At 49.9% G+C, this 22,847-nt stretch overlaps 8 protein-coding genes across 8 annotated transcripts; 5 read left to right on the forward strand and 3 right to left on the reverse strand.

Annotated features, from left to right (window-relative positions):
- Positions 1–796: 796 nt before the first annotated feature.
- On the forward strand, positions 797–2,464 carry TRUGW13939_04661 (uncharacterized protein; the record flags this gene model as incomplete). The annotated part of the gene is made up of 1 exon (XM_035487829.1): positions 797–2,464. The coding sequence occupies one exon, from the start codon at positions 797–799 to the stop codon at positions 2,462–2,464; it is 1,668 nt and encodes a 555-aa protein (XP_035343722.1).
- A 1,609-nt stretch (positions 2,465–4,073) lies between these two features.
- TRUGW13939_04662 (uncharacterized protein) lies at positions 4,074–8,419 on the forward strand (the record flags this gene model as incomplete). The annotated part of the gene is made up of 9 exons (XM_035487830.1): positions 4,074–4,169; positions 4,234–4,678; positions 4,728–5,089; positions 5,142–5,988; positions 6,041–6,224; positions 6,272–6,920; positions 6,972–7,040; positions 7,823–7,910; positions 7,977–8,419. The coding sequence occupies 9 exons, from the start codon at positions 4,074–4,076 to the stop codon at positions 8,417–8,419; spliced, it is 3,183 nt and encodes a 1,060-aa protein (XP_035343723.1).
- A 1,597-nt stretch (positions 8,420–10,016) lies between these two features.
- Positions 10,017–11,104, forward strand: TRUGW13939_04663 (uncharacterized protein; the record flags this gene model as incomplete). The annotated part of the gene is made up of 2 exons (XM_035487831.1): positions 10,017–10,293; positions 10,353–11,104. The coding sequence occupies 2 exons, from the start codon at positions 10,017–10,019 to the stop codon at positions 11,102–11,104; spliced, it is 1,029 nt and encodes a 342-aa protein (XP_035343724.1).
- Positions 11,105–11,340: 236 nt separating this feature from the next.
- Positions 11,341–11,714, reverse strand: TRUGW13939_04664 (uncharacterized protein; the record flags this gene model as incomplete). The annotated part of the gene is made up of 2 exons (XM_035487832.1): positions 11,341–11,440; positions 11,497–11,714. 2 exons carry the CDS (start codon positions 11,712–11,714, stop codon positions 11,341–11,343), a joined length of 318 nt encoding a protein of 105 aa, XP_035343725.1.
- A 228-nt stretch (positions 11,715–11,942) lies between these two features.
- Positions 11,943–13,259, forward strand: TRUGW13939_04665 (uncharacterized protein; the record flags this gene model as incomplete). The annotated part of the gene is made up of 2 exons (XM_035487833.1): positions 11,943–12,011; positions 12,066–13,259. 2 exons carry the CDS (start codon positions 11,943–11,945, stop codon positions 13,257–13,259), a joined length of 1,263 nt encoding a protein of 420 aa, XP_035343726.1.
- A 20-nt stretch (positions 13,260–13,279) lies between these two features.
- TRUGW13939_04666 (uncharacterized protein) lies at positions 13,280–15,994 on the reverse strand (the record flags this gene model as incomplete). The annotated part of the gene is made up of 4 exons (XM_035487834.1): positions 13,280–14,082; positions 14,149–14,500; positions 14,786–15,759; positions 15,808–15,994. The coding sequence occupies 4 exons, from the start codon at positions 15,992–15,994 to the stop codon at positions 13,280–13,282; spliced, it is 2,316 nt and encodes a 771-aa protein (XP_035343727.1).
- Positions 15,995–16,835: 841 nt separating this feature from the next.
- Positions 16,836–19,610, forward strand: TRUGW13939_04667 (uncharacterized protein; the record flags this gene model as incomplete). The annotated part of the gene is made up of 1 exon (XM_035487835.1): positions 16,836–19,610. One exon carries the CDS (start codon positions 16,836–16,838, stop codon positions 19,608–19,610), a length of 2,775 nt encoding a protein of 924 aa, XP_035343728.1.
- Positions 19,611–20,569: 959 nt separating this feature from the next.
- Positions 20,570–21,446, reverse strand: TRUGW13939_04668 (uncharacterized protein; the record flags this gene model as incomplete). Its single annotated transcript, XM_035487836.1, has 2 exons — positions 20,570–20,946; positions 21,014–21,446. 2 exons carry the CDS (start codon positions 21,444–21,446, stop codon positions 20,570–20,572), a joined length of 810 nt encoding a protein of 269 aa, XP_035343729.1.
- Positions 21,447–22,847: the final 1,401 nt, after the last annotated feature.

Consider the following 22,847-nt stretch of genomic DNA (forward strand, 5'->3'; position numbering starts at 1 on the left):
CGCGGTATACACCTTTTATTTTTCTCTCTCTCTTTCTAGTGAGCGTTTCACGTTTTTCGACTCTGGTTTCGTGGTAATCAACCGGCAGCGCCGTGCACACGGGGCTGGTAATAAGCCGCCCAGGATTTTGAACGAGGACAGCCTGAACCGCTGGTTTTTGTCCTGGATGAAGATGGCTTTGACGTCGAGGTGTTGGCCAAGTTGGGGAAGGGAAGTGAGGGGTTTTGGGGGGGTGCGTGGAATGGTCTGATACATATATATGTAAAGTGCTACGTAGTCGGTGTTATATTTAGTGCTGCTGCTGCTGTCCAGAGACGGAGGAGTTGGTTGACGGAAGAGGATTGGACGGGTTGTTATTTTCAACTTGTGATTAAAATTGAATTGAGTTAATGGAAAATGTCAATTGGTAAATGTATTGAATGTATAAGTATATTATTGCAGTGGATCGGTGTTTATTGACCCCGCTGCGCCCTCTATAGACATCCGCCGCAACATAAAGTACATGTACTACATACATAGCAAAACAGCTTTTCATGAGTGTTCATTATGCGTGGATCATAATTTTAATAACCACATACTATTTAAAATTGAATTTACGACGTTCAAGCTGTAAAATTTCCAAATGCAACATGTCAACTGGCCCAGTCGATGACTCAAATTGATACATAGCGGAACCCCACTGCTATCATCGACATCAATTTTTACACAACCGACTTCCACCAGTTCAAGTTGAATTGATAAATACAGCACTGTTCAGCATTTACATAACCGAACAACTAAATTCTACCAATCAAGTATGTTCCAGCCTGACTGGGCGCTCGAAGACCCCCAGACCGAAGATGCATACGACCCAGCAACACTAGATTTCACCTGGGACGACCTCATCGACCTCGACTACGCAGACCAAGCACCACAAACCACATCTCTTAACCACCACATAAACGTCCACGACTGGCTCGACGGCGCATCTGCTCCTCCCTCGCCCTGCACTCACTGCACCCAGGCTCGTCTACAATGCCTGGTCCTACGCACCGTCGCCGCCGCAAACCCAAACCCCATCCGCGCGTGCTCCAGCTGCGTCGCCCTGTTCCGCGAGTGCAGTCTGGCTGTAGGCGAGAAGCGACAGCCGTCGGAGTTTGAGACGCTGGCGCCGATATACGGGCACATGCATGGGCTGGCCGAGGAGGACAACCACGGTGAACCAGAACCAGAGCAAGAACCGGAGCGAGACCGAGAGCGAGACCGGGGAGACCACACGCATGTGTCGTCGTTGCGAAGAGGAGGCCGAGTGCTCCGAAACTGGTTCCATCGGCATCACGAATACCCATACCCAACTGACGACGAGAAAGATGCGCTGGCGCACGAGTCCGGGCTCAGTAAGCGACAGGTTGCAAACTGGTTTTCTAATGCGCGACGCCGACACAAACAGCAGCATCACGCGAGGCAGGATAGCAGCAACAACAGCAGCATTGCACAGCGTCTCCACCGCTCTGGCTCGCCTGTTCCCCCGAGATCCAGTGGGTTTGCGCTGATGACGATGATGACGCCTATGGAGAGATGGCAGAGCTCGCCGCCGGATAGCGAGCCGGTGTCTGAGTCGGCGATTCAGAATGCGATTATCGCCTCGTCGCAGCTTGATTTTCCTGCGACAAGGCGCCCTCTGGAGGCTTCGACGGATGATGCTAGTTCTTCGCGGGTCAGCTCATCCAGGTCGAGTCTGGCTGGGTATTCAGAGTCCTCGGGGAGCATGACATCGGCATGGAGCAACCAGTCTGGGACGATAGCATGCGATATCATTCAGAACCAAAGACGACGACGACGACAACGGCGGGGAGCCCACACACCTATTCAAGACCATCTATACCAGTGCACATTCTGTCGGTACTCGTCCAAGAAGCGACACGACTGGGCGCGGCACGAGCGCAGCGTGCACCTCTCCCTCGAGTCCTGGTTATGTACTCCTGACCTGGAAGCTGTGCGCACAGCTGTTTTTTCTTCATCTCAAACATGCGCCCTCTGCGGCGAGGCCAATATCTCGGCCACGCATTTTGACGACGTCCACGATTTTGCCATTTGCGCAGACCGTCCTGTTGCCGATCGCACCTTTGGCCGCAAAGATCATTTCTGGCAGCACCTGCAAAAGTTTCACCGCTGTACTACTACTACTACTACTACTACTACTACTACTACTACTACTACTACCACTTCTATTACTTGTGCCCCTAGTAATAGCGAAAGAAATTCAGAAGACGTGCTGCAGCGTCTCGACCGGCTCTGTCGCTCGCAGCGGCAGACCCAAGTGCGCTCGCGCTGCGGGTTCTGTGAGGGTATGCTGCAGACGTGGGAGCAGCGCGCGCAGCATCTGGCGGAGCATTTCAAGCAAGGGTTTCGCATGAGCCAGTGGCACGGGGATTGGGGGGTAGATGTAGAGTTGAGGGGGGTTATTGTTCCGTGGGAGAGGTGACTGATGTACATACCAGTACTTGCTACATGTATGTATATGCATGTAAGCCTATCACTATATGATGCATACTCTATGTCAATATATTCACAACGTACAACATAAAACATCAATTGACCGACTCAATATCAAATGCACCGCCACATCTACACAATTACCAGATTACTGGTACCTCGTAAGTAATAATAATTGAAAATTCTATCAGGACCACGCGGGCGTTTCACGCAAACCCTGTCAACTGTAGTAGAAGGATCGTGTTGCATTCTAGAAAACACGGGATCTCCACTCTTACCCGAGCTCACTAAATTTAGAATAAAATCATTACTACGTATTATTTTACAAGAGTATTGTTCGGACTCTTAAAAAGAAAATTGCTTGAGTGATATTGGCATCGAGCAAGTGTAAAGTTTATAATAGTTTATAAGTAGTGAAGATCCAATGTGACCGTGTCGTCGGCAGATAGTTAATATTAAATAGACAGCATTCCGGAGCCCTACTGGAATGTGGCCAGTTTCATTTCATATTTCATATTTTCCAGCGGCCGGGCAACTGCTTGCCAGCTTCAGCATACGTTATTATTAAGATTGCTATTATGGATCCAAGAATGCACCCCTTTTCGACTGTATGAATCGATGTGTTGTTGCTGGCCAATCAGCAGGGCGAAGGCTAAGACAAGCCCCCGTGTGTTTCGGAAGTGGTGGGGCACCTGAATACTATTTTCTTCTTCTGTACTTTATTGTTATTTTTAATTAGTAGGAGTATTTAGTATTTAGTATTTATTCAGTATTCAGTGGAGGTGGAGGTGAGAATAATAATAGAACAAGCTGAATATCGTAGACTGGGTGAGACACGAGACAGGTCAGGAGTCGGAGGTGATGAGGCTATGGCTAGCCGGTGATCATCTGAGGCGCAGTCAGTGCTATTTTTGTGTACTATTGCACCACTCACTTACCGCCATTATTATTATTATTGTATGACTATGTATGCTACCATTAGTACTGTACGAGACATGCCACACGTATCGTGGTATACTCGGTAATAATACGAGTGTCAGTCAGATGCCCGCGACACAGCCAATCAGCACGCGTCCAGCCTGACCCCGCCCCACCAGGCTCCTCCTGCCCAATCAGCCGCCACAGAATGGCCCAATAAGTGGGCCGGCGGCCCCGTACAATCTCCAGTCTTTTTTTTCGCGGTCGCTCTTGCCTTGGCTCGGTCGGAGTCGTGCTTGCTTCCCCTGTGGCTGCGTGTTCGCTGTTCTGTTCTGCTCATCCCTCCTCGCTCCATCACGAGTCCTTTTATCATCATCCACCACGGCGACTTGCTCTGTTCACTGTTCACTGCCCAACAGTCTGCGTCCCGCGTCCTCGTCTTGGTCCTGCTGTCTCGGTCCCAAGATCGATCGTCTCCTCAGTCAGCCTCCTGGCATTATTTCCTGCCGATCGACCGACCACCGCAGACCGCAGCCCTGGCGGCTAACACTCGTTTTGAACTGCGCCAGTTTCTCTAACTAGCTGTTTTTCCCTCCTCTCGCTCGTTATATTCTTCGTGCTCCCCTCTCTCGACTTGACTGATCCTGTTGTCTCCCTGACTGCCATCTGCACCTGACACCATGGCCTACCAAGGCGGCGCCCACCCTGGGACCCCAGGCTCGCCGTTCAACGAGGACAACAACACCCACCGACTGAACGACCTGGGTCACAGCAACGTATGTCTTTATTTTCATTTCGTCCGGTCCATTGAATCGACCGACTAATTCGTGTTTCGTATAGTACGGTGAAGATGACGCTTCCCGCAGCCTCCTTAACCAGGGCCCCTTCAACGGGCCCTTTGAAGACCCTCACAGCCGCGCCGCATCGCCCATGCGCCCTGTCTCGCGGTATAGTTTGACTGAATCGTATGCCCCCGACCCCAGCAGTGCTCCCGCCTACCACGACCCCTACAACGCTCCAGGCGAGAACCCGGCTGCTGCCTTCGGCGTGCCCGGCCGCGTGGCCTCGCCCTACTCCCGCAGCGAGACCTCGTCCACCGAGGCCTGGCGCCAGCGACAGGCTCCCACTGGCGGTCTGCGTCGTTATGCCACCAGGAAGGTTAAGCTTGTCCAGGGCTCTGTGCTCAGTCTCGACTACCCGGTTCCCAGTGCCATTCAGAACGCCGTTCAGGCCAGATACCGCAATGACCTCGAGGGTGGAAGCGAGGAATTCACCCACATGCGATGTAAGTGACGTATGCCCTGAAGAAGAGGAAAATAAAACTGACCATGTAGACACCGCCGCTACTTGCGATCCTAACGAATTCACCCTGCACAATGGTTACAATCTGCGTCCGGCCATGTACAACCGACACACTGAGCTTTTGATTGCCATCACCTACTACAACGAAGACAAGACTCTGACTGCTCGAACGCTGCACGGTGCCATGCAAAACATCCGTGACATTGTCAACCTGAAAAAGTCCGAGTTTTGGAACAAAGGTGGCCCTGCATGGCAGAAGATTGTCGTCGCTTTGGTCTTTGATGGTATCGATCCTTGCGACAAGGAGACTCTTGATGTCCTGGCCACTATTGGTATCTACCAGGACGGTGTCATGAAGCGTGATGTCGACGGAAAGGAAACCGTTGCCCACATTGTAAGTGACCCTGATGGCTCATGGCTCATGACAAGTACTCATAGCCAAATAGTTTGAATACACCACGCAATTGTCCGTCACTCCCAGCCAGCAGCTGATCCGTCCTACCGACGACGGCCCAAGCACTCTGCCTCCTGTGCAGATGATTTTCTGCTTGAAGCAAAAGAACAGCAAAAAGATCAACTCGCATCGATGGCTGTTCAACGCCTTTGGCCGCATTCTCAACCCTGAAATCTGCATTCTGCTCGATGCTGGTACCAAGCCTGGCCCCAAGTCTCTTCTCGCTCTGTGGGAAGCTTTCTACAACGACAAGGATCTTGGTGGTGCTTGTGGTGAAATCCACGCCATGTTGGGCAAAGGCTGGAAGAACTTGATCAATCCTCTGGTTGCAGCCCAGAATTTCGAATACAAGATCTCCAATATTCTTGACAAGCCCTTGGAAAGTTCCTTTGGATACGTCAGTGTGTTGCCCGGTGCCTTTTCTGCCTATCGATTCCGTGCCATCATGGGCCGTCCTTTGGAACAGTATTTCCACGGTGATCACACTCTTTCAAAGCAACTCGGTAAAAAGGGTATCGAGGGTATGAACATTTTCAAGAAGAACATGTTCTTGGCCGAGGATCGTATCTTGTGTTTCGAGCTGGTCGCCAAGGCTGGCTCCAAGTGGCATCTTTCCTATGTCAAGGCTTCCAAGGGTGAAACCGATGTTCCTGAAGGAGCTCCTGAATTCATCTCGCAGCGTCGTCGTTGGCTGAACGGTTCTTTTGCTGCCTCTATTTACAGTCTGATGCACTTTGGTCGTATGTACAAGAGTGGACACAACATCATTCGTATGTTCGTCCTTCACATTCAATTGGTTTACAACATCTTCAACCAGATTATGACTTGGTTTGCTCTCGGTATGTATCATCACTTTTATCACCTTGATTTTATTCAAGCTAACAACTCCAGCGTCTTATTGGCTTACTACTACCGTTATTATGGATCTTGTCGGAACTCCTGGCTCGTCAAACGGCGACAAGGGTTTCCCCTTTGGTAACTCGGCTACTCCGATCATCAACACTATCATCAAATATGTGTACTTGGCCGTCTTGCTGTTGCAGTTTATTCTTGCTTTGGGTAATCGTCCGAAGGGGTATGTTTTTTCTTGTTACTTATATGAAACACATCTAACTTTGACAGTTCCAAACACTCGTACATTCTCTCATTCATCTTCTTCGGTATTGTTCAGTTGTATGTCGTTGTCGATTCCATGTACTTGGTCGTCCACGCTTTCACTGGCTCCGATGCGATGGACTTTGATACCTCCAATGGCCTTGGCGGTTTCCTCAAATCGTTCTTCTCGTCCTCCGGTGCAGGTATTATCATCATTGCCCTGGCTGCTACCTTTGGTCTATACTTTGTCGCCTCTTTCATGTACATGGACCCGTGGCACATGTTCACTTCGTTCCCGGCCTATCTCATGATCATGTCCTCTTACATCAACATTCTCAATGTCTACGCCTTTAGCAACTGGCACGATGTTTCCTGGGGTACCAAGGGTTCCGACAAAGCGGACGCTTTACCATCGGTACAAACGAAAAAAGAAGCAGACGGGAAAGGCGCAGTCATTGAAGAAATCGATAAGCCCCAGGCCGATATCGATAGCCAGTTCGAGGCTACCGTGAAGCGTGCCTTGACTCCTTACGTTGCTCCCGTAGAGAACGAAGAGCGCAGCTTGGAAGACTCGTACAAGAGTTTCCGTACCAAGCTTGTGACTTTCTGGATTTTCACCAACGCCCTTCTTGCTGTCTGCATTACTAGCGAAGCTGTCGACAAATTTGGATTCACCGTGAGTATTCCTTCTAGACACAATGTGCTGAACTTTTCTAACCCTGCATAGAGCCAAGCCACCGACCGTACCAGCCGCTTTTTCCAGGCCCTCCTGTGGGCTACCGCAGCGCTTGCACTGGTCCGTTTCCTCGGGGCATGCTGGTTCCTTGGAAAGACAGGTGTCATGTGCTGCTGCGCTCGACGATAAATGTTACGAAATACAGGGGGCTGCTGTTTGCAGCAGGCTGTGGATCAGCGGCTCCGTTGGCGCTGTTTTCCAAAAAAAAGGCTTTTTTAATATCCATACCATCCCTTCTAAAACATGTAGTCTATTGTAGATTCTGTCTACGTTGTTGATTGTGTTATTTTCTTTTTCGTTTTAGCTATTTGATGTCGAAGAATTGAGTTATTAGTCTGTTTAAAACTAGTACAACTATATTATACAGGGAATGAAGTTTATATTATTAATCCAGTTGGCATGTGGCGGATGTAGTTTGCTGTTTTGTATTGTGGTGGCGTATCACGCTAGGCAGGACGGGCGGATAAGAAGGTTATCGGAAAGGACCGCGGGGGTGACAGACACTTTCTTTGATACACACGACACCCGCTATTACCAGTCTGACTTTCGAGATCGGCCTTTCCCTCGCGTTGATCAAAAGAGCTGTCTTTTGTTGTACCTAGCCTGAAATTTTCTATTCGCCTGAATTCGCCATCTCGTTTGTTCTGCCTGACACCTGGCAACCCCGCACGCGCAGCACGCGCAGCACGCCGCAGAGAAGAAACCCGTCATACGAGTGTTTGCATACAGATAGGAGCAAGTCCACAGCAGGTGGCATACATTCAGAATGTTGAAGATATGGTCCATGGTGTGTTTTCCTTCAAGCCTAGGTGAAATGTGCTGCTGATGGCTGACACGAGCAGAAACAAAAACAACAACAGGCTGAAAACGCCGAAGGCGGCGCAGCCAAGAAGAAAAAGGTCACTGCTGCTCAGCTGCGTGTGCAGAGAGGTATATATTTTCCATAAGAATATGTTCTTTTTTTTTTCCCCCGACCGAAACTAACGAAAAAGGCAGATCTTCAAGAACTCTCGCTCGGCTCGACCATGACCATGACCTTCCCCAACCCCGACGACATCCTGAACTTCACGCTAACCATCGAACCTGACGAGGGCATGTACAAAGGCGGCGCCTTCAATTTTACGTTCAGCATCAATCAAAACTTCCCGCACGACCCGCCCAAGGTGAAATGCACACAGAAGATATACCATCCAAACATCGACCTCGAGGGTAACGTGTGCCTCAACATCCTGCGCGAGGACTGGAAGCCCGTGCTGAACTTGAACGCGGTGGTTGTCGGCATGCAGTTTTTGTTCCTTGAGCCGAATGCTTCGGACCCCCTGAACAAGGATGCCGCGGAGGATTTGAGGACGAATCGTGAAGGGTTTAAGAAGAATGTGCGCAATTCGATGACGGGTGGTAGTGTGAGGGGGGAATCATTTGAGCGTGTTTTGCGATGATTTTCTTTCCTCTCATTTTCATTTTCTGTCTGTCTGTTTTTTTTTTTGTTCCTGCTTGTTGTAGCAACCCCGGAAGATAGACATGCTATTTCGTCTTTTAGTAGAAGGATATTTTTGTCTATTTCTTTCTCTCTACTTTTTTTTCTTTTCAGTTTGTTGCAATTTCCAAGCGGGGAGTTTTGTTTTGCTTCTTTTTTTTTTTGCTTTTCCCCAGTTGATATACTTGATATACCTGGCTCGAATTATGATGATGATGATGAATTTGCTTTGTCTATTATTAGCTTTGTTCAGAAGAATCTAGAACAATCCCATTCTGAACAAGAATGGAAACAACATATAGAAAAAAACTAGAATGGTCAAGAACACGGATGTATTCACTAAACAAAGGAAATGTAATCTCGTTGTATTGTGTTGTCTCTTCAACCTCGGTTTCCCCCCAAAGACTCATTCAATCACACCAGTTCCCACAACCATCATACAAACAAGCCTTTTTTCTCGTTTTTTTTTTTTTGCTGTTGCTGTTGTTTTCGAGTATATACAAACATTCATATAAATGAGAAAAAATGTCTATGCCCCCTCCCCCTCCATCAATCAATCAATTCTTCGAGCGTACAAAGTTGGCTTTTGTTTGTGTGAACCCGTTTATGCCTTTCCGGTGGCGCGATCGTTTTCAAGACGGGAATAGTAGGTATCGCGAGCGCGGACGCGGGGGAGGTGGAAGCCTTGAAATCATGTTAGTTTTTGAGTTCTGGTTGAGGGGGGCAGAGAGATTGATGGTGAGTTGGTACGTACCGTACCACCAGAGGTAGCCAAAGGTGGTTCCGAGACCTATTTTGGTCGAGTTATTAGTAGTTATTTTTGAATCAATGCGCGAGTTATTGTCTCTGAGGTCGTGGAGAATAAGACATCCTCGGTATAAAACTAGCCGGTTACTACTCACCGAAAGCAGTGCTGAGGTCAAGGACAAGGCCACGGCGAAGGATCTGTTCAAAACAAGTCAGCCAATTCGTTCTCTAACTTTTATCAAAAAGAAAAGCCAAAGGCAGCTCCAATCGATCCAGCCGATCCAATTGTCCAGCAGGTCATATTAGACTTACGCCGGTGATGGGAGCGATAGCAGCAGCCATTGCGAAACGCGAGGATGGCTCTTGAGATTGTTGGGTCAAGAGAAGAGTGAGTGAAGCTCGACGACGAGGAGATTTCCGGGTGGTGGTGGTGTTGTTTCTCGTGGAGAGCAGAAAGAATGACGGTGGTTGACGTGAGAAGCCGGAGGACGTTGCGTGGTGTTCGGGTGCCAAGACCTTTGACGGATTGGGTTAGTCCCACAGTACGTTCGTTATGCCTGCTTTGATGCTGAAAGCTTGAAATAAAACCTGGCAAGGACCGGCAAGACACAAAACTGAGGACAAGATGAGATGAAATTAATTCTAACCGAAAAATGGCTTCTCATACAACAATCGATTCTTTCTGAGCGGGTCAAGACTATTGCCAGGCAAGCCGACAAATCACGTGACTTCCCATCGAGACTGAGGGACTGAGTTGTTATCACCCTCCCGAAAGCAAGCTCTCTCAGACCCATCCTCACAGCTGGCGCAGCATGGCGCAAGACGCAGCATCGCCATCGCTTAAGCGCTCATCATCGTCGCAGTCGCCTCTGCGCGAGCCCTTCTCCAAGCGGGCCAAACGTCCGTATTTCCATCACCACAAGCTGCAGCAACGCGTGCAAACGGAGCAGCTGCCCGAGCCCGCCATCCCAGACGATGCGACCGTCACCCATCTTTTGAACCGGTCGATTGGACAGGTGCTGTCCTTGTCTGGATATGAAATTGCCGAGCCTACAGCGCTGGATGCCTTTCGGCAGGCTACGGAGGAGTGTATGTTGAAAAGTCAAGGGGAAAAAAGGAATTGAGGGTTACTGACTTCTGGCTGCTAGATGTCCTCCACCTGGCATCCTTTGTGCGCCAGGCAATGACTGCCTCACGTCGCATGCAGCCAATCCCACAAGATTTTGAATTCGCGCTCCAACGAGCCCATATCGGTACCGATGAACTGCTCCTTCAAATACCATCAGCCACAAAAACACCTCCAGCACCCCCCATCCCGACACTCCTGCCCAGCCCACCACCAGAAGCCGAAAACCTATTTGGCGCCTTCCTCGGCATGCCCATCCTGGGCGACGATCTGAGCGGCGAAGACGATCGCCGCCGAAACAGCTACATCCCCGCGCATTTCCCCCAGTTCCCCAGCAAACACACCTACTGCTTCACACCCGTGTACACGGATCGTGAGACGGACCCGCAGACGATCCGCGAGCTCGGCACAGAGGATGGGCGCCATGGCGAAGAAGCGCTGCGCAAATTGGCGCGGGCTGCCTTTAAGGATACACACGTCTCTGGTGTCGGCAAGGGTGAGAAGCGGCTCTGGGGCCGCAAGACCGAGACCATGGAGAGTATGTTTGAGAGAACCATTCGCGCAGCCACCAAGAAGAGTAATAAAGCAGCTCCTCCGGCGTCGACGGAGGGTGTGGAAGGAGTTCAGAATCTGGCCAAATTTTCAATGGCCAATCTCGAACTGGCCCCGATAGTCAACTGCGAGAGAGGTTTCTGGCGAAAGACTGCGACGGGGTCTTCAAAGACTGATAAACCGGCTGATACCAAGGATGTTGTTGTCAAGGCGGAGCGATGAGTTTGGTTTGTCCACGGGTTTTGCATAAAAGGCGTTATTTTTTCAGATTTCAGATTTCAGATCGCAAGATACCCCGGGTGGTGTGAAGGATTTTTTTACTTCAATGTTGTACAGATAGGAAAAATGCATAGCGTAGCATAAATTGATTGAATTTTGAATGAATTGAATTGACAAACGCCTCCCATGCAAGTATCTACAGTTGTAACTCCATCGCCGAACCTTAACCAGACTGATGTTCACAAATTCATCGTCTTGTATATTTCGGTCGTTTTCGACTCATCGTGTGATTTTTTCGATTCCCAACTCGTCGTCTCGACTGTAAGTCCGCCAGCGCACCTAACAAGCACAATTAGTTTTTGATGCCCTCTTCATCTCCATGGTTTTCAACTTACTTCCGGAAAAGCCTCACAATAGGCTTACATTTGACGACACCAGGTGCCTGTATCCCTTCTTCTGGCGGATTGCACGAGTATTGTATAAGCTCCATCAAGTGGCATTTTTCGAGGTCGATCGCGCCGCCTTTGCGCCTTTTTTCTCTGAAGCCGCTCTGGACGAATTGGATGCGGTCGGGTAGGTCGGCCGGGGAGAGGACGGGGACCAGGGGGGCCATTTTTGTTGTAGTATATTTGTGAAAGCAGTTGAAAGCAACCGGTTGGATTGTAGTTGGGAGAAGGCCGAGGGAACGTGAGTATGTGAGGTGAGTGAGGTGAGGTCAAGCTTCCGCCGATAAGATTGCGCCTGCCGCTGGTCAACCTATCAAACTATTTCAACCTGACAACACCATCTCACAAAACTGAGAACCACCCAACAGGAATGCGGACAGCTTGTGGTATGCGGTATGACTTCTGGCGCTGCTGCATTGGGCCAGCGGTTGCTTGATGAGATTCACGAGGAGGGCTTGGACGAGGTTGGCTGCTGCAACGCGTTTAGTGTTTAATATTCACATGCTAACACCATATAGCTGCTGCATGACCTGCGAGCGCAGAATTTGTCTCCTGCCGAGTCTAATAAATCTCGTCTCGGAGTCAAAGATCTTGACGAGTTGCTGGATGTCTTTTTGAATAAGAGGGCAGAGCACCAGGACATTTCCGTGACCGAACATGCATCGCCAACTGCTCCCAGGCCCACTGCCAGTTATGCTCGAAAGAAGAACCCCCCTGTGATTGAAATATCAAGCCCGAATTCCGGGGGCGGCAAGTCGCAGCTGATCTACTACCTGGCTGCGCTATTTGTTCTTCCGTCAACCTTCAAAGGCAGGAAAACAGGGGGACGCGATGGGGCTGTCGTCCTGCTCGATACAGACGGCAAACTGGACATCAGACGGCTCTACCAAATTGCTCAAGGCGTGGTCTGGCATAGTCTCCGTGCAGACCTAAAAGTTGGGGTCGAGGATGCTACTGCAGAGGAAGCCATGAGTGAAAATGAGATACAATCTCTGCTGCACGACTCTCTCCAGCACATCCACGTATTCAGGCCACAGACATCCTCCTCCTTACTAGCCACGCTAAAATCCATTGACAAGTACCTGCTAGATGTGACTCGCCACCACTCAGCTGGCCGCCCTCTTCACTCCGTCTTCCTCGACAGCGCTAGTGCGTTCTACTGGCAAGACCGCATGCGAGATGAAGTAGCGCGCACCGAGGAAATCGGACGCAGCGCCACAGACATTGCCAATGACCGTGACCAACGCAAAAAGTTCCACATGAACGTCCTCTACCGCGACCTGGTCGTCGAGCTGCGCCGCCTTCAATCCATCTTTGACTGCTCGTTGATATTCACAACATGGGGTCTTTTCCGTGCACCTCCAGATCGCAACGCGCCATATGCACATCTGTGGACTGGTCCGCCGTCCTTTAGACCGCATCTTCCTCCTCCATGGGGCAAGTTTGCGAACTTGCGGCTGATTGTCCAGCGTGATGCGGTTCGGCCGTACCCGGTTACGTCGAGTCTAGCAGACATTGAGCGCGATGCGCCTATTCGACAGGCGGTTGTCAGACAGGGCAAGTTCTCAGCATGGGTAGACACATGGGGTAAAGAAGACTGGCCATCGGGGTTGACCAGTGCTTTGAGGAGCATGCCTGAAAATGGGGGGTTTCCATTCTGGATACGAGAGGATGGTGTGTTTATGGACGATTTGATGTCCGACGTATCATAATTCTTCTTAGATGTATACATTTAATTGGAGGTAAACAACGCCCCGATAGCTTCAACAGTCGTGTTACCACCGCTAAACACAACCCCAATATCCCATCCATCTTCGCCGCCCTCCTGTTCGACTTTGCGTCTGAAATCCTCATCAAACAGACACACTGCCAGTCCAACCACGGCGCTCGGCTCAACAACCACCTTCATTCTCTCAAACACTAACCTCATAGCTTTCTTAATCTGATCCTCGCTCACGCTATACACGCCTGCAATCTTGGACGGATCGGAAATGATCGCCCAGTTATGATGTCCAACGGGCGTCCGCAGTCCGTCGGCAATCGTCTTTGTCGAAACCGCCTCGACACGTTTCCCAGCTGCCAGGCCTCTCTGGCAATCATTTGCGCCTTCAAACGAGGGCTCAGCGCCAAAGACCAACGACTTCTTCCGTCCTTCCTTCGAGGGGACAGAGAACCACGTCGCAACGCCGCCATTCAGCCCACCACCACCAATAGGCGTAAACACAGCATCTAGCCCTTTGCCTTCTGCCTGCCCTTTCAACTCTTCATACTGCTCCTCCAACTCCAGTCCCACCGTACCCTGTCCGAGAATGATGTCCGGATGATCATACGGCGGGATAAAAATAGCCCCGGTTTCCTCCTGCACTTTCTGCTTAACGGCCTCACGCTCTGGTTCCGTGCTGCCGCTGAACAGCACTGTTGCTCCAAGGGCCTGTGTCGAGGCGATTTTGCTAGGCGTGCTGATGGACGGCATTACAATGTATGCTGGCACGTTTAACGTTTTGCCTGCGAGGGCTAGGGCTTGCGCATGGTTTCCTACACAATCATTAAACAAAACCCCCTTTTTTTCGTGGCAAAAAAAAAAAAGAAGAAAAAACACACCAGAACTATGCGTAACAACCCCCCTCCTCCTAACCTCCTCCTCCCCCTTCTCCTCAATAAGCCTCAACAACGCATGAAACGCGCCTCGCGCTTTGAACGCGCCAATCCGTTGAAAATTCTCACACTTGAAATAAAACCGAATCTTTGGCGATGCCGCCGCCGCCTTACCAGCCAAGTCCGTAGCTGGTTGCGCAGTCGACGCGATTGTGTTGAGGGTCGTGTTTGTGAGGAGCGGCGTATGGTGGATATATGGTTTGATGAGGGCGTGTGCTTTGGAAATGCTGGATGGGGTGAGTGGGAGGTGGGATTTGGGCTCTGTCATTTTTGTTTTTCTCTCTCTTTGAGTTTGTGTCTTTGGCAGGGGATGTTTTTAATGTGTTGAATGGGTATAGATGGTATATGTAGTTTCTGACTGAGGGGCAGTCCTATATCGGCTCATCGGAGATCGGGCCGAAAAGCCCCCCGCATCGATAAAAGATTACTTTCTACAAGATTGATAATACTAGTGTAAAGTTTGGAAAAACGTAACTTTTCATTCATTAGGTATCTACATTACAGGGCCACAGACCAACCAAGAAAATCATCAAGAACAATTTGAGGAAACCTATTTCTGGTTCTCAGGGCGGAGAGAACGCACGGCCTTGCCGGCACGCCAGATCTCGAGGTTGCGGATCTCCTCCATCTCCTTCTCGTAGCGCTGACGGTAGTCGGGCTGCGAGTTGTAGTCGAGAGAGCGCTGGGTCTCCTTGCCCTCCTTGACGCTGGTGTACAGCTCGTCAAAGACAGGCTTCAAGGCGTCCTTGAACTTGGGCGACCAGTCAATGGCACCACGGCGGGCGGTGGTGGAGCAGGCAGCGTACATCCAGTCCATACCGTTGGCGGCAATCAAGGGGTACAGAGACTGGGTGGCTTCCTCAACAGTCTCGTTGAAGGCCTCGGAGGGAGAGTGGCCGCGCTCACGGAGAACCTCGTACTGAGCAAGGAACATACCGTGGATACCACCCATCAGGCATCCACGTTCACCGTAGAGGTCAGAGTAGACCTCCTTTTCAAAGGTGGTTTCGTACAGGTAGCCAGAGCCGACGGCAACACCCATGGCAATGGCCTTCTCCTTGGCCTTGCCAGTGACATCCTGGAAGACAGCAATCGAAGAGTTGATACCACGGCCCTCACGGAAGAGAGAGCGGACGGTACGGCCGGAGCCCTTGGGGGCAACGAGGATGACATCAATGTCGGTGGGGACCTCGACCTTGGTGAGGTCCTTGAAGACGGGGGAGAAACCGTGGGAGAAGTAGAGGGTCTTGCCCTTGGTGAGGAGGGGCTTGATGGTGGGCCAGGTCTCGGACTGGGCGGCATCGGAGAGGAGGTTCATGATGATGGTACCCTTGTTGATGGCTGTTTCAACATCAAACAGGTTGGTTCCAGGAACCCAGCCATCCTGGATAGCTTCCTTCCAGGAGGCACCGTCCTTGCGGACACCGACAATCACGTTGAGGCCGTTGTCACGGAGGTTGAGGCCCTGGCCGTGGCCCTGGGAGCCGTAGCCGATGAGGGCAAGGGTATCGTTCTTGAAGTACTGCTGGAGCTTCTCTTGAGGCCAGTCGGCACGTTCTGCTCAGGTCAGTATGTATGACGTAGGACAGAATCAGTAGTGCTCACCATAGACGTCCTCCTTGGTACCGGCAAAGTCGATGGTCTTCACACCACGAGCAGGGACGGTGACAGGGCTGCGGATAGCAGCAGTGGCCACTGAAGGGCGAGCACGCACAGTAGAGACAAAAGTGCGGCGAGGAACAGCCACACGGCTGGAGAGGCGCAGGGCGCGAGGGATGGTCTTGGAGGCCATTGTGTGTGTGTATGTAGTAATGAAGAGAACAGAAAAAAAAAGCAACCGACAGATAGAGCGGAGAGGATAGATAGATGGATAGATGGATGGAAGCAGAACAGAGACTGGGGAGCAGGCGAGCTTTAAAAGAAGTCGTGAGGGACGAGAGCTGCTTCCCCGAGAAAACCTGGGCCCGCGCGGGTCATGTGATGCCCGGAGTTGTTCCTGGCCTCCGCGGGCCGCGCTCATTGGCTGCACGCCCCACCGCATACCGATTGCGGCGGCCGCCCGTCGCTGATTGGCCAATGGCAGTGCCCCGTCGGAGCGAGAACGGCCGGTCACGTGATGCGACGTGACTCACATGTTTACTTTGGTTTACCGCATAATAATAACATTTACAGTAGTATGGTATGATAACATATCAAATAATATTATTATGTGGAATAATAATAACGATTATTACTATGATATATAGATGCGCTGTGGGGTGTCTCGTCTCGTGTTGTGGGGCTGAACAAGAGTCAATAATGTTGCATTGCAGAAATGCAAATAAATAAATAAAAGCGGTCGTATCGACATTCTTGTTGTTTATGATATTTTATATGATGCAGTGATTATCGTGGCCTTGATTCTCAGGCAGCACACTACTTATACCCCGGCGTGATTGGCGGCCGTTGGGCGTGACCTCATGCAACTAATCCGATCAGCTCCCCTCCTGGCCGCACTGCCATGCAGCCGGCCTGATCCATCGATTTTTTCTTCTTAATTATTATCCTCTCGCCATCGAAGTCTGTTTCTCGCAGACTACGGACCATCTTTGCGGCAGTACGGTCCCTCGACAAGACGAGATGAAGCGCGCACCATGAGCGTCCCTGCCCTCCTCCCCTCGTTCTTCAACCTCCCATCCATCCAGACGAGAAAGGCCCTGCTGCTGCTGGATTTCCAGAACGATTTTGTCCGTCCAAACGGCTGTCTCCCCGTGCGCAATGCCCAGGACTTTATCGACCAGATCCCAGCTCTGGTGCAGAGCTTCCGCCACAATGGCGACGTCGTCTGGGTGCGCACTTTGTACGAGGGACCCCGCCCTGTGGTTGATGACTACGGAAGCGAGCGCATAATCATTTCCGCTGGCTCCTTGGACAGCAAGACGCCGACAAAGGCAAAGGCAAAGGGAGGCCGTGGCGAGAGTGCAATGGATACAACCCAAGAAGGCGTCGACCCCGAAGCCTTCCTCTCTGGACCGCATCCTGCTTGCCAGCCGCAGACCAACGGCGTCCAATTCCCTGCCCCCATCTTGGCTGCCATTGACCACGAGAATGACATTGTTATCGAAAAGTCAGACTATTCGGCACTGCAGTCGCCCGGCCTGGTCTTGTCCCTGCGGTCGCGGTTTGTGACAGAGTTGTACATTTGTGGCAGTCTGTCCAACGTCTCTGTCTATGCCACCGCGCTCGACGCCGCCCAACAGGGCTTTTCCATCACCCTGGTCGAAGACTGCATGGGCTTTCGCAGCTTTGCGCGTCACGAGGAAGCAGTTCGACGTCTGGCCGATATCGTCGGCGCAGAAGGAATATCCATTCAAGAGCTGCTTGAGGACCAAGACTGGCAAGAGACCCAGGAGATTGCCAACTCGGATGTGCCTGAAAGGACAGACCCTTCCCGAAAGTCACGAACGCCCACCCCGGCCGGCATTGAGGGCGTGCTCGATCACCTTGTTGTCCAGAATTCTCCTCCCGCCACTCATCCTTCTACGGCAGAGCGACACGACAGCTCTGAGCGCCAGCGTGAGCGTGTGCGAGACTCTGCACGGGATATTCCTCTAGCATCCCCCGCACATGAGTCGATCGAAATCGAGGCGGATGACAACATTGACGACGATGAGGATGACATTCCCGTCGTCTTACCTCCCAGTAAATATTTGCGGGCATCCACGCGAGGTTTGAGGGAATCACGTCAGCAAGGCACCAATGCCGCTAGGATGCGCCGTTCCAAGACCGACAGACACTCGCCATCTTCGTCTCGACGTCCGGCTTCCAACGCCGTAGATCCTGCCCCGCGAAGAACATCTACTTCTCCTGTTATCACCACTTCTCGAGCCCCTGTTCCTAGCTCTCCAAGGCCTTCTGCCCCCAAACATTCCGCATCAGCACCCCCGACGACGTCCGCGTCAAGCCACGCGAAAAGAAAGAATAAAAGCGCGAGTGACAGCATTGGGCCTCGAGATAGAATTGCCGAGGGAGACTCACGTATCGTCTATAACATGGATTTGCCATTAGATGCTTTTGCCGAGATTCGCGAGGAAGTCAACTGGCAGAAGATGTACCACATGTCTGGTCAGGTTCCTCGCCTTGTAGCTGTTCAGGGTGCTGTGTTGCCAGATAAATCCATTCCTATATATCGACACCCGGCCGATGAATCACCAATCTTAGAACCCTTTACTAATACGGTGAATACTGTTCGCACATGCGCTGAAAATATTCTCGGCCACCCGTTGAACCATGTGCTTATACAGCTATATCGAGACGGACAGGACCGGATATCGGAACACTCCGACAAGACTCTTGACATTGTTCGCGGGTCGTTCATCGTCAATGTCTCTCTGGGCGCTCAGCGCACGATGACGCTACGGACAAAGTTGTCGGCAGTGACTGATGCTGCTGCTGATGATACTAGCGGTCGTCAAAAACAACAGGTGCCAATGCCTCATGAGTCGATGTTTGTTCTCGGCCCTTTGTCCAACATGCGGTGGCTTCATGCCATTCGACCAGATAAACGCCCTGCATCTGAAAAATCCGATGATGAAAAGGCCTTTGATGGGGAACGCATCTCGTTGACGTTTCGCCACATTGGCACCTTTATCAACCCGGAATTGCAGACAATCTGGGGCCAAGGCGCTGTATCTAAGGAATCGAATTCTCCGCACAGGATAATTCATGGCGATGCAGCGGAAGCCGAGAAGCTGATCCAGGCATTTGGTAGAGAGAACCGAGAAACCGAGTTTGATTGGAATGCTGTCTACGGACACGGCTTCGACGTGGTCAACTTTGTCGAACCGGCCGTGGCCCGGGTCACTTTGAGCGGTGATGTGATTGCTGATATGCGAGTCAGGCTGTGTCTGACCGAGAATGGAATGCGTTACGAGGTTGCTCCAGCGACGGACAACACCAACGCACACCAGACGACGTACACTAGCCCTGACGGCCAGACCGTAATCGCTGGTGATATTCAGATTCTGCTTTTCATGGCATCAATGAACCCGGACTCGCCACTGGCCAGACCTGGAGTCGATTTTGTCCGTGGAGGCGGTCGCTTGCAAGAGATCACCGAGCTGGGAACAGCATGGCGGAAGCATCTTCTCAACACCCGAAGCACCGAGTTTGAGCAACTCTCGTCGTGGAACAATAACATCCGAGACGCAGAGCTGGCCCTTGGTTACCACTACATTGCAGGATCTCTGTTTACGATCGACGATATCACTTTGTGGTCTATCCTCTATCAGATCCAGCAACGACGAGGTATAATCTCGGGCTCGACTGAATACCCGTATCTGTCATCTTACTATCAGCGGATAGAGAAGAGGGGGTGTGTCCGCGTGGTCTTGGATGAGATTTCATCAGAGACAAAACAAGCCGACTAGCCTTGTTTTTTATTTTTGCTTGTCGAAAGCTTAGGAGGCTACTTGAGCGGTTTTTGCTTACAACGATGCTACGAATTTACGATCAGATTTATGTAATTGATGACTATTTATTCAGCGGAATCATTATTTACGATGTAGTTGACAATACCAGTTGACAGCATTTGAGCGCTGTTTGAATGATCATTGAGTATTTACTCTATAAACATATATATCCGAAAACATCTAGAAATCAATATAGTTGAGCCTATAAATTAATTGGTCTTCAATTAAATTGGTATCTAAAATATAAATTAATGAATTCTTTTCTATTTAGGTTTGTTGAAGGGTTTGTCGACATATCCGCCTGAGGCCAACCTGCATTCACGTAGAAGCAAACAAAGAAAACGGGTTTTATTAGCAAACTACCACACATGTAGTTGTCCTTACACGCAGTCAATTCAGTCATTTTCCATCAAGCAAAGCTGTCTCATGCGATCCAGAGCCTCAATATCTAACCTTCTTCGTCCAGTTTGACAGGTTTTTGTGATTAAGTTAAGCTACTGTTAAAGCAGGCTACTATAATTTAACAATAAGTGTAGAACATTTTTTTAAGGATGATAGCCAAACTATATGATCTTGAAATACTAGAGCAGTTATTTAGCTGTTCAAGGTAAAGTCCGCACTATAATTGCTGTTCCTTCGGTAGTGTATTTTGGGACGAGGTATTGAAATTGATGCGTCTGTGCTAACAAGTATCTTAACATACCATAGAGTGATATACCGTACTTTAGAACGTCTTATTCGTTTAGATTATTAAGAAATGAAGTATGTGTATACATTATAGTTATCTAAATTTTAAAATTACTATCAAAGACATTGACGAATGTTCTTTTGCCTCCCCCTACACTAGATCTGGCATGTCCCATATTATAGATGTAAAATAACAATATCTAATTAGGAATACCAAGCGAAGTGGTAGATTACTGCTTGGTCACCTCCTTGGCAGAAACCTGCAAGAGATTGGGCTGCCCAATAGCATTCTGGGTGTAACGAGAATTGAACTTGAGCACGCTCTTGACAGCACGGTATTGCTGCACATTGACGTGCAAAGGCTCAGTGCTGACATACCAAGGCACATTCTCACTGCACGGAGGGGTGGTGAGGGATCCGTTGTAGGAATAGACCCCATGGCTGTTGAAGTGTTCAATCAGACCAGAGAAATCCAGTTTGTCGGTCTCGGTGTATGTGCCAGGGGAGGCGATGTCATCGAGGTGAGCAAACACGTGGTCGAAGAGAGGGGTCGTGTAGCCAAAGGGGGAAAGTTCCATCAAGAAGGCGATGACAGCGATTTCCTTGGCTTGTGTGACATGTCAGTATAATGCAAAAAAAGAACGATTCTAGCCTTATAAAAGAGGCACGCTTACCTTCAGTCTGAAACACAAAGTGGCATTCCATAGGGAAATATTCCTCATTGACACGATGCTCGCTGGGGGTATGGAAATGGAACTGGGCGAGAGGGAAGGTCTTATTATTGGCGACCAAAGACCCATTGGTGATGACAACTTCCAAACCAGAGCCCAAGTTCTCGAACCTGGCGCTATCGACAGTCGAGACAGTAAAATTGAGAGAGCTGACGGGAGTATAGTCGCTGGCGTCGGTGACGATATCGATAGGTGACTGATGATGGCCATTTGAGCAGGCCTCGTTGGCCGAGGTGTTTAGGGCATACCAGTTGAGAGGACCGCCGAGATCGGTGTAGTTGAAATCATTGGCCTTGACAAGACCATCAGGGGCACGGGCATACACGTGAGCCGAGGCCAATGGGATGGCAGCGAAGAGCAACGAAAACGACCTCATTATGACAGTGCTTTGGTGGGAAAAGATATATTATTGTGGGAGATAGGGGTGAAAAATCCTGCAAGAAACCGGAACTTTCGGCTTTATATATGCCAAAGTTACGGGCTACGTACTAGTACTTCAGCTGTTTGTCTCTTCAAATTTCATATACACATAAAAACATTCAATCTAGGACAAGATCGGCACAATATCCCTTAAATACGAATGTCTGTACAGAATAGTGTGTCAAAAATACGTTGCTACGTAGTATTGAATGATATAGGATAGGTCGTTGTGTGCCATAAACACGGGCTATGGCGGTATTTTTGAGTGGCAAGTCCCGCCAACTGGTGGATAGCTAGTCTAGACTATAGACTATAGAGGTATGGGATAGTGACGATTTTGAAGAAGCGGGCTGATCCGGAAATTAAGCCAGCACTCATGGCTAGCTGAGATTTGGGAATCGCTTATGCCATTTGACACTTGCCAAAGCCCCTGGTCAGGACGTCACGACACGATCTATGTCATAACATGCTCTATATCATAACACGGTCTATATCATAACATGCTCTATATAATAACAAGATCTATATAATAATAAGATCTATATCGTAACAAGATCTATATCATATTACTTGTGATGTCTTGCGGAACAGGGGTTGATTTTGAGTAACAAAAAGAGGGATTTTGGTAATCCAGGCAGATAGTCCTGGCATATCCCGAGAAAAACAATAGAGACATGGTTCAGCCAGCCTCTATACCCAGTGTGGTAAAATTCTTAGATAATAGTAACAATAAATACCCACCACGTTCCTACTATATTAGTATAAGGTACCAAATCTCGCAGAATCTCGGCCCCACTTTAGCAGTTCGTCCGGCCGCAAAGTTTTATACAATTGCACAGACACGACGAGGTTCTGCCTATTTTTCATTGGATGGAATTTTCCCGTGGTATGGGAGACAGGACAAGCTGGTCGAGGCACTAAGTTCTAACTACTGTGCCGTGTTATACCACTCTATCTCCACATTTTTCAGCCCTTAGGAAGTGCCGTGTGCCGTTTCGGCCAATCGCAACCCCTCGGAGTTACCAAGGCAAAAGCTTAGCGGAAAGTGGCTTTTACTTGACCTTCGCAACTAGTAGTGCTAAAAGCAAGCGGTAATCCGGTTGAGGATAAGAAATATAAATTTGGTGAAAAAAATCTTTTATATCAGCAGCTGGCTAGCTTGTAACCCCATATCAGATTGCAGATAGAATGCACATTTAGGTGTCGGAACTATGTACCAAAAATAGTCGTTTGTAGCGACAGCATCGCGCAGGCATGAATCACTTTACCCAACCCAGACATTCCAACCCGGTGTTTCTACTGACTACATAACTAGAGTCTAGCTTTGGATTCCCAAGAGCTTCTTCGTATACTTAAA

This window comes from Talaromyces rugulosus, chromosome II (genome assembly GCF_013368755.1).
Source record: "Talaromyces rugulosus chromosome II, complete sequence".
Lineage (NCBI taxonomy): Eukaryota > Fungi > Ascomycota > Eurotiomycetes > Eurotiales > Trichocomaceae > Talaromyces > Talaromyces rugulosus.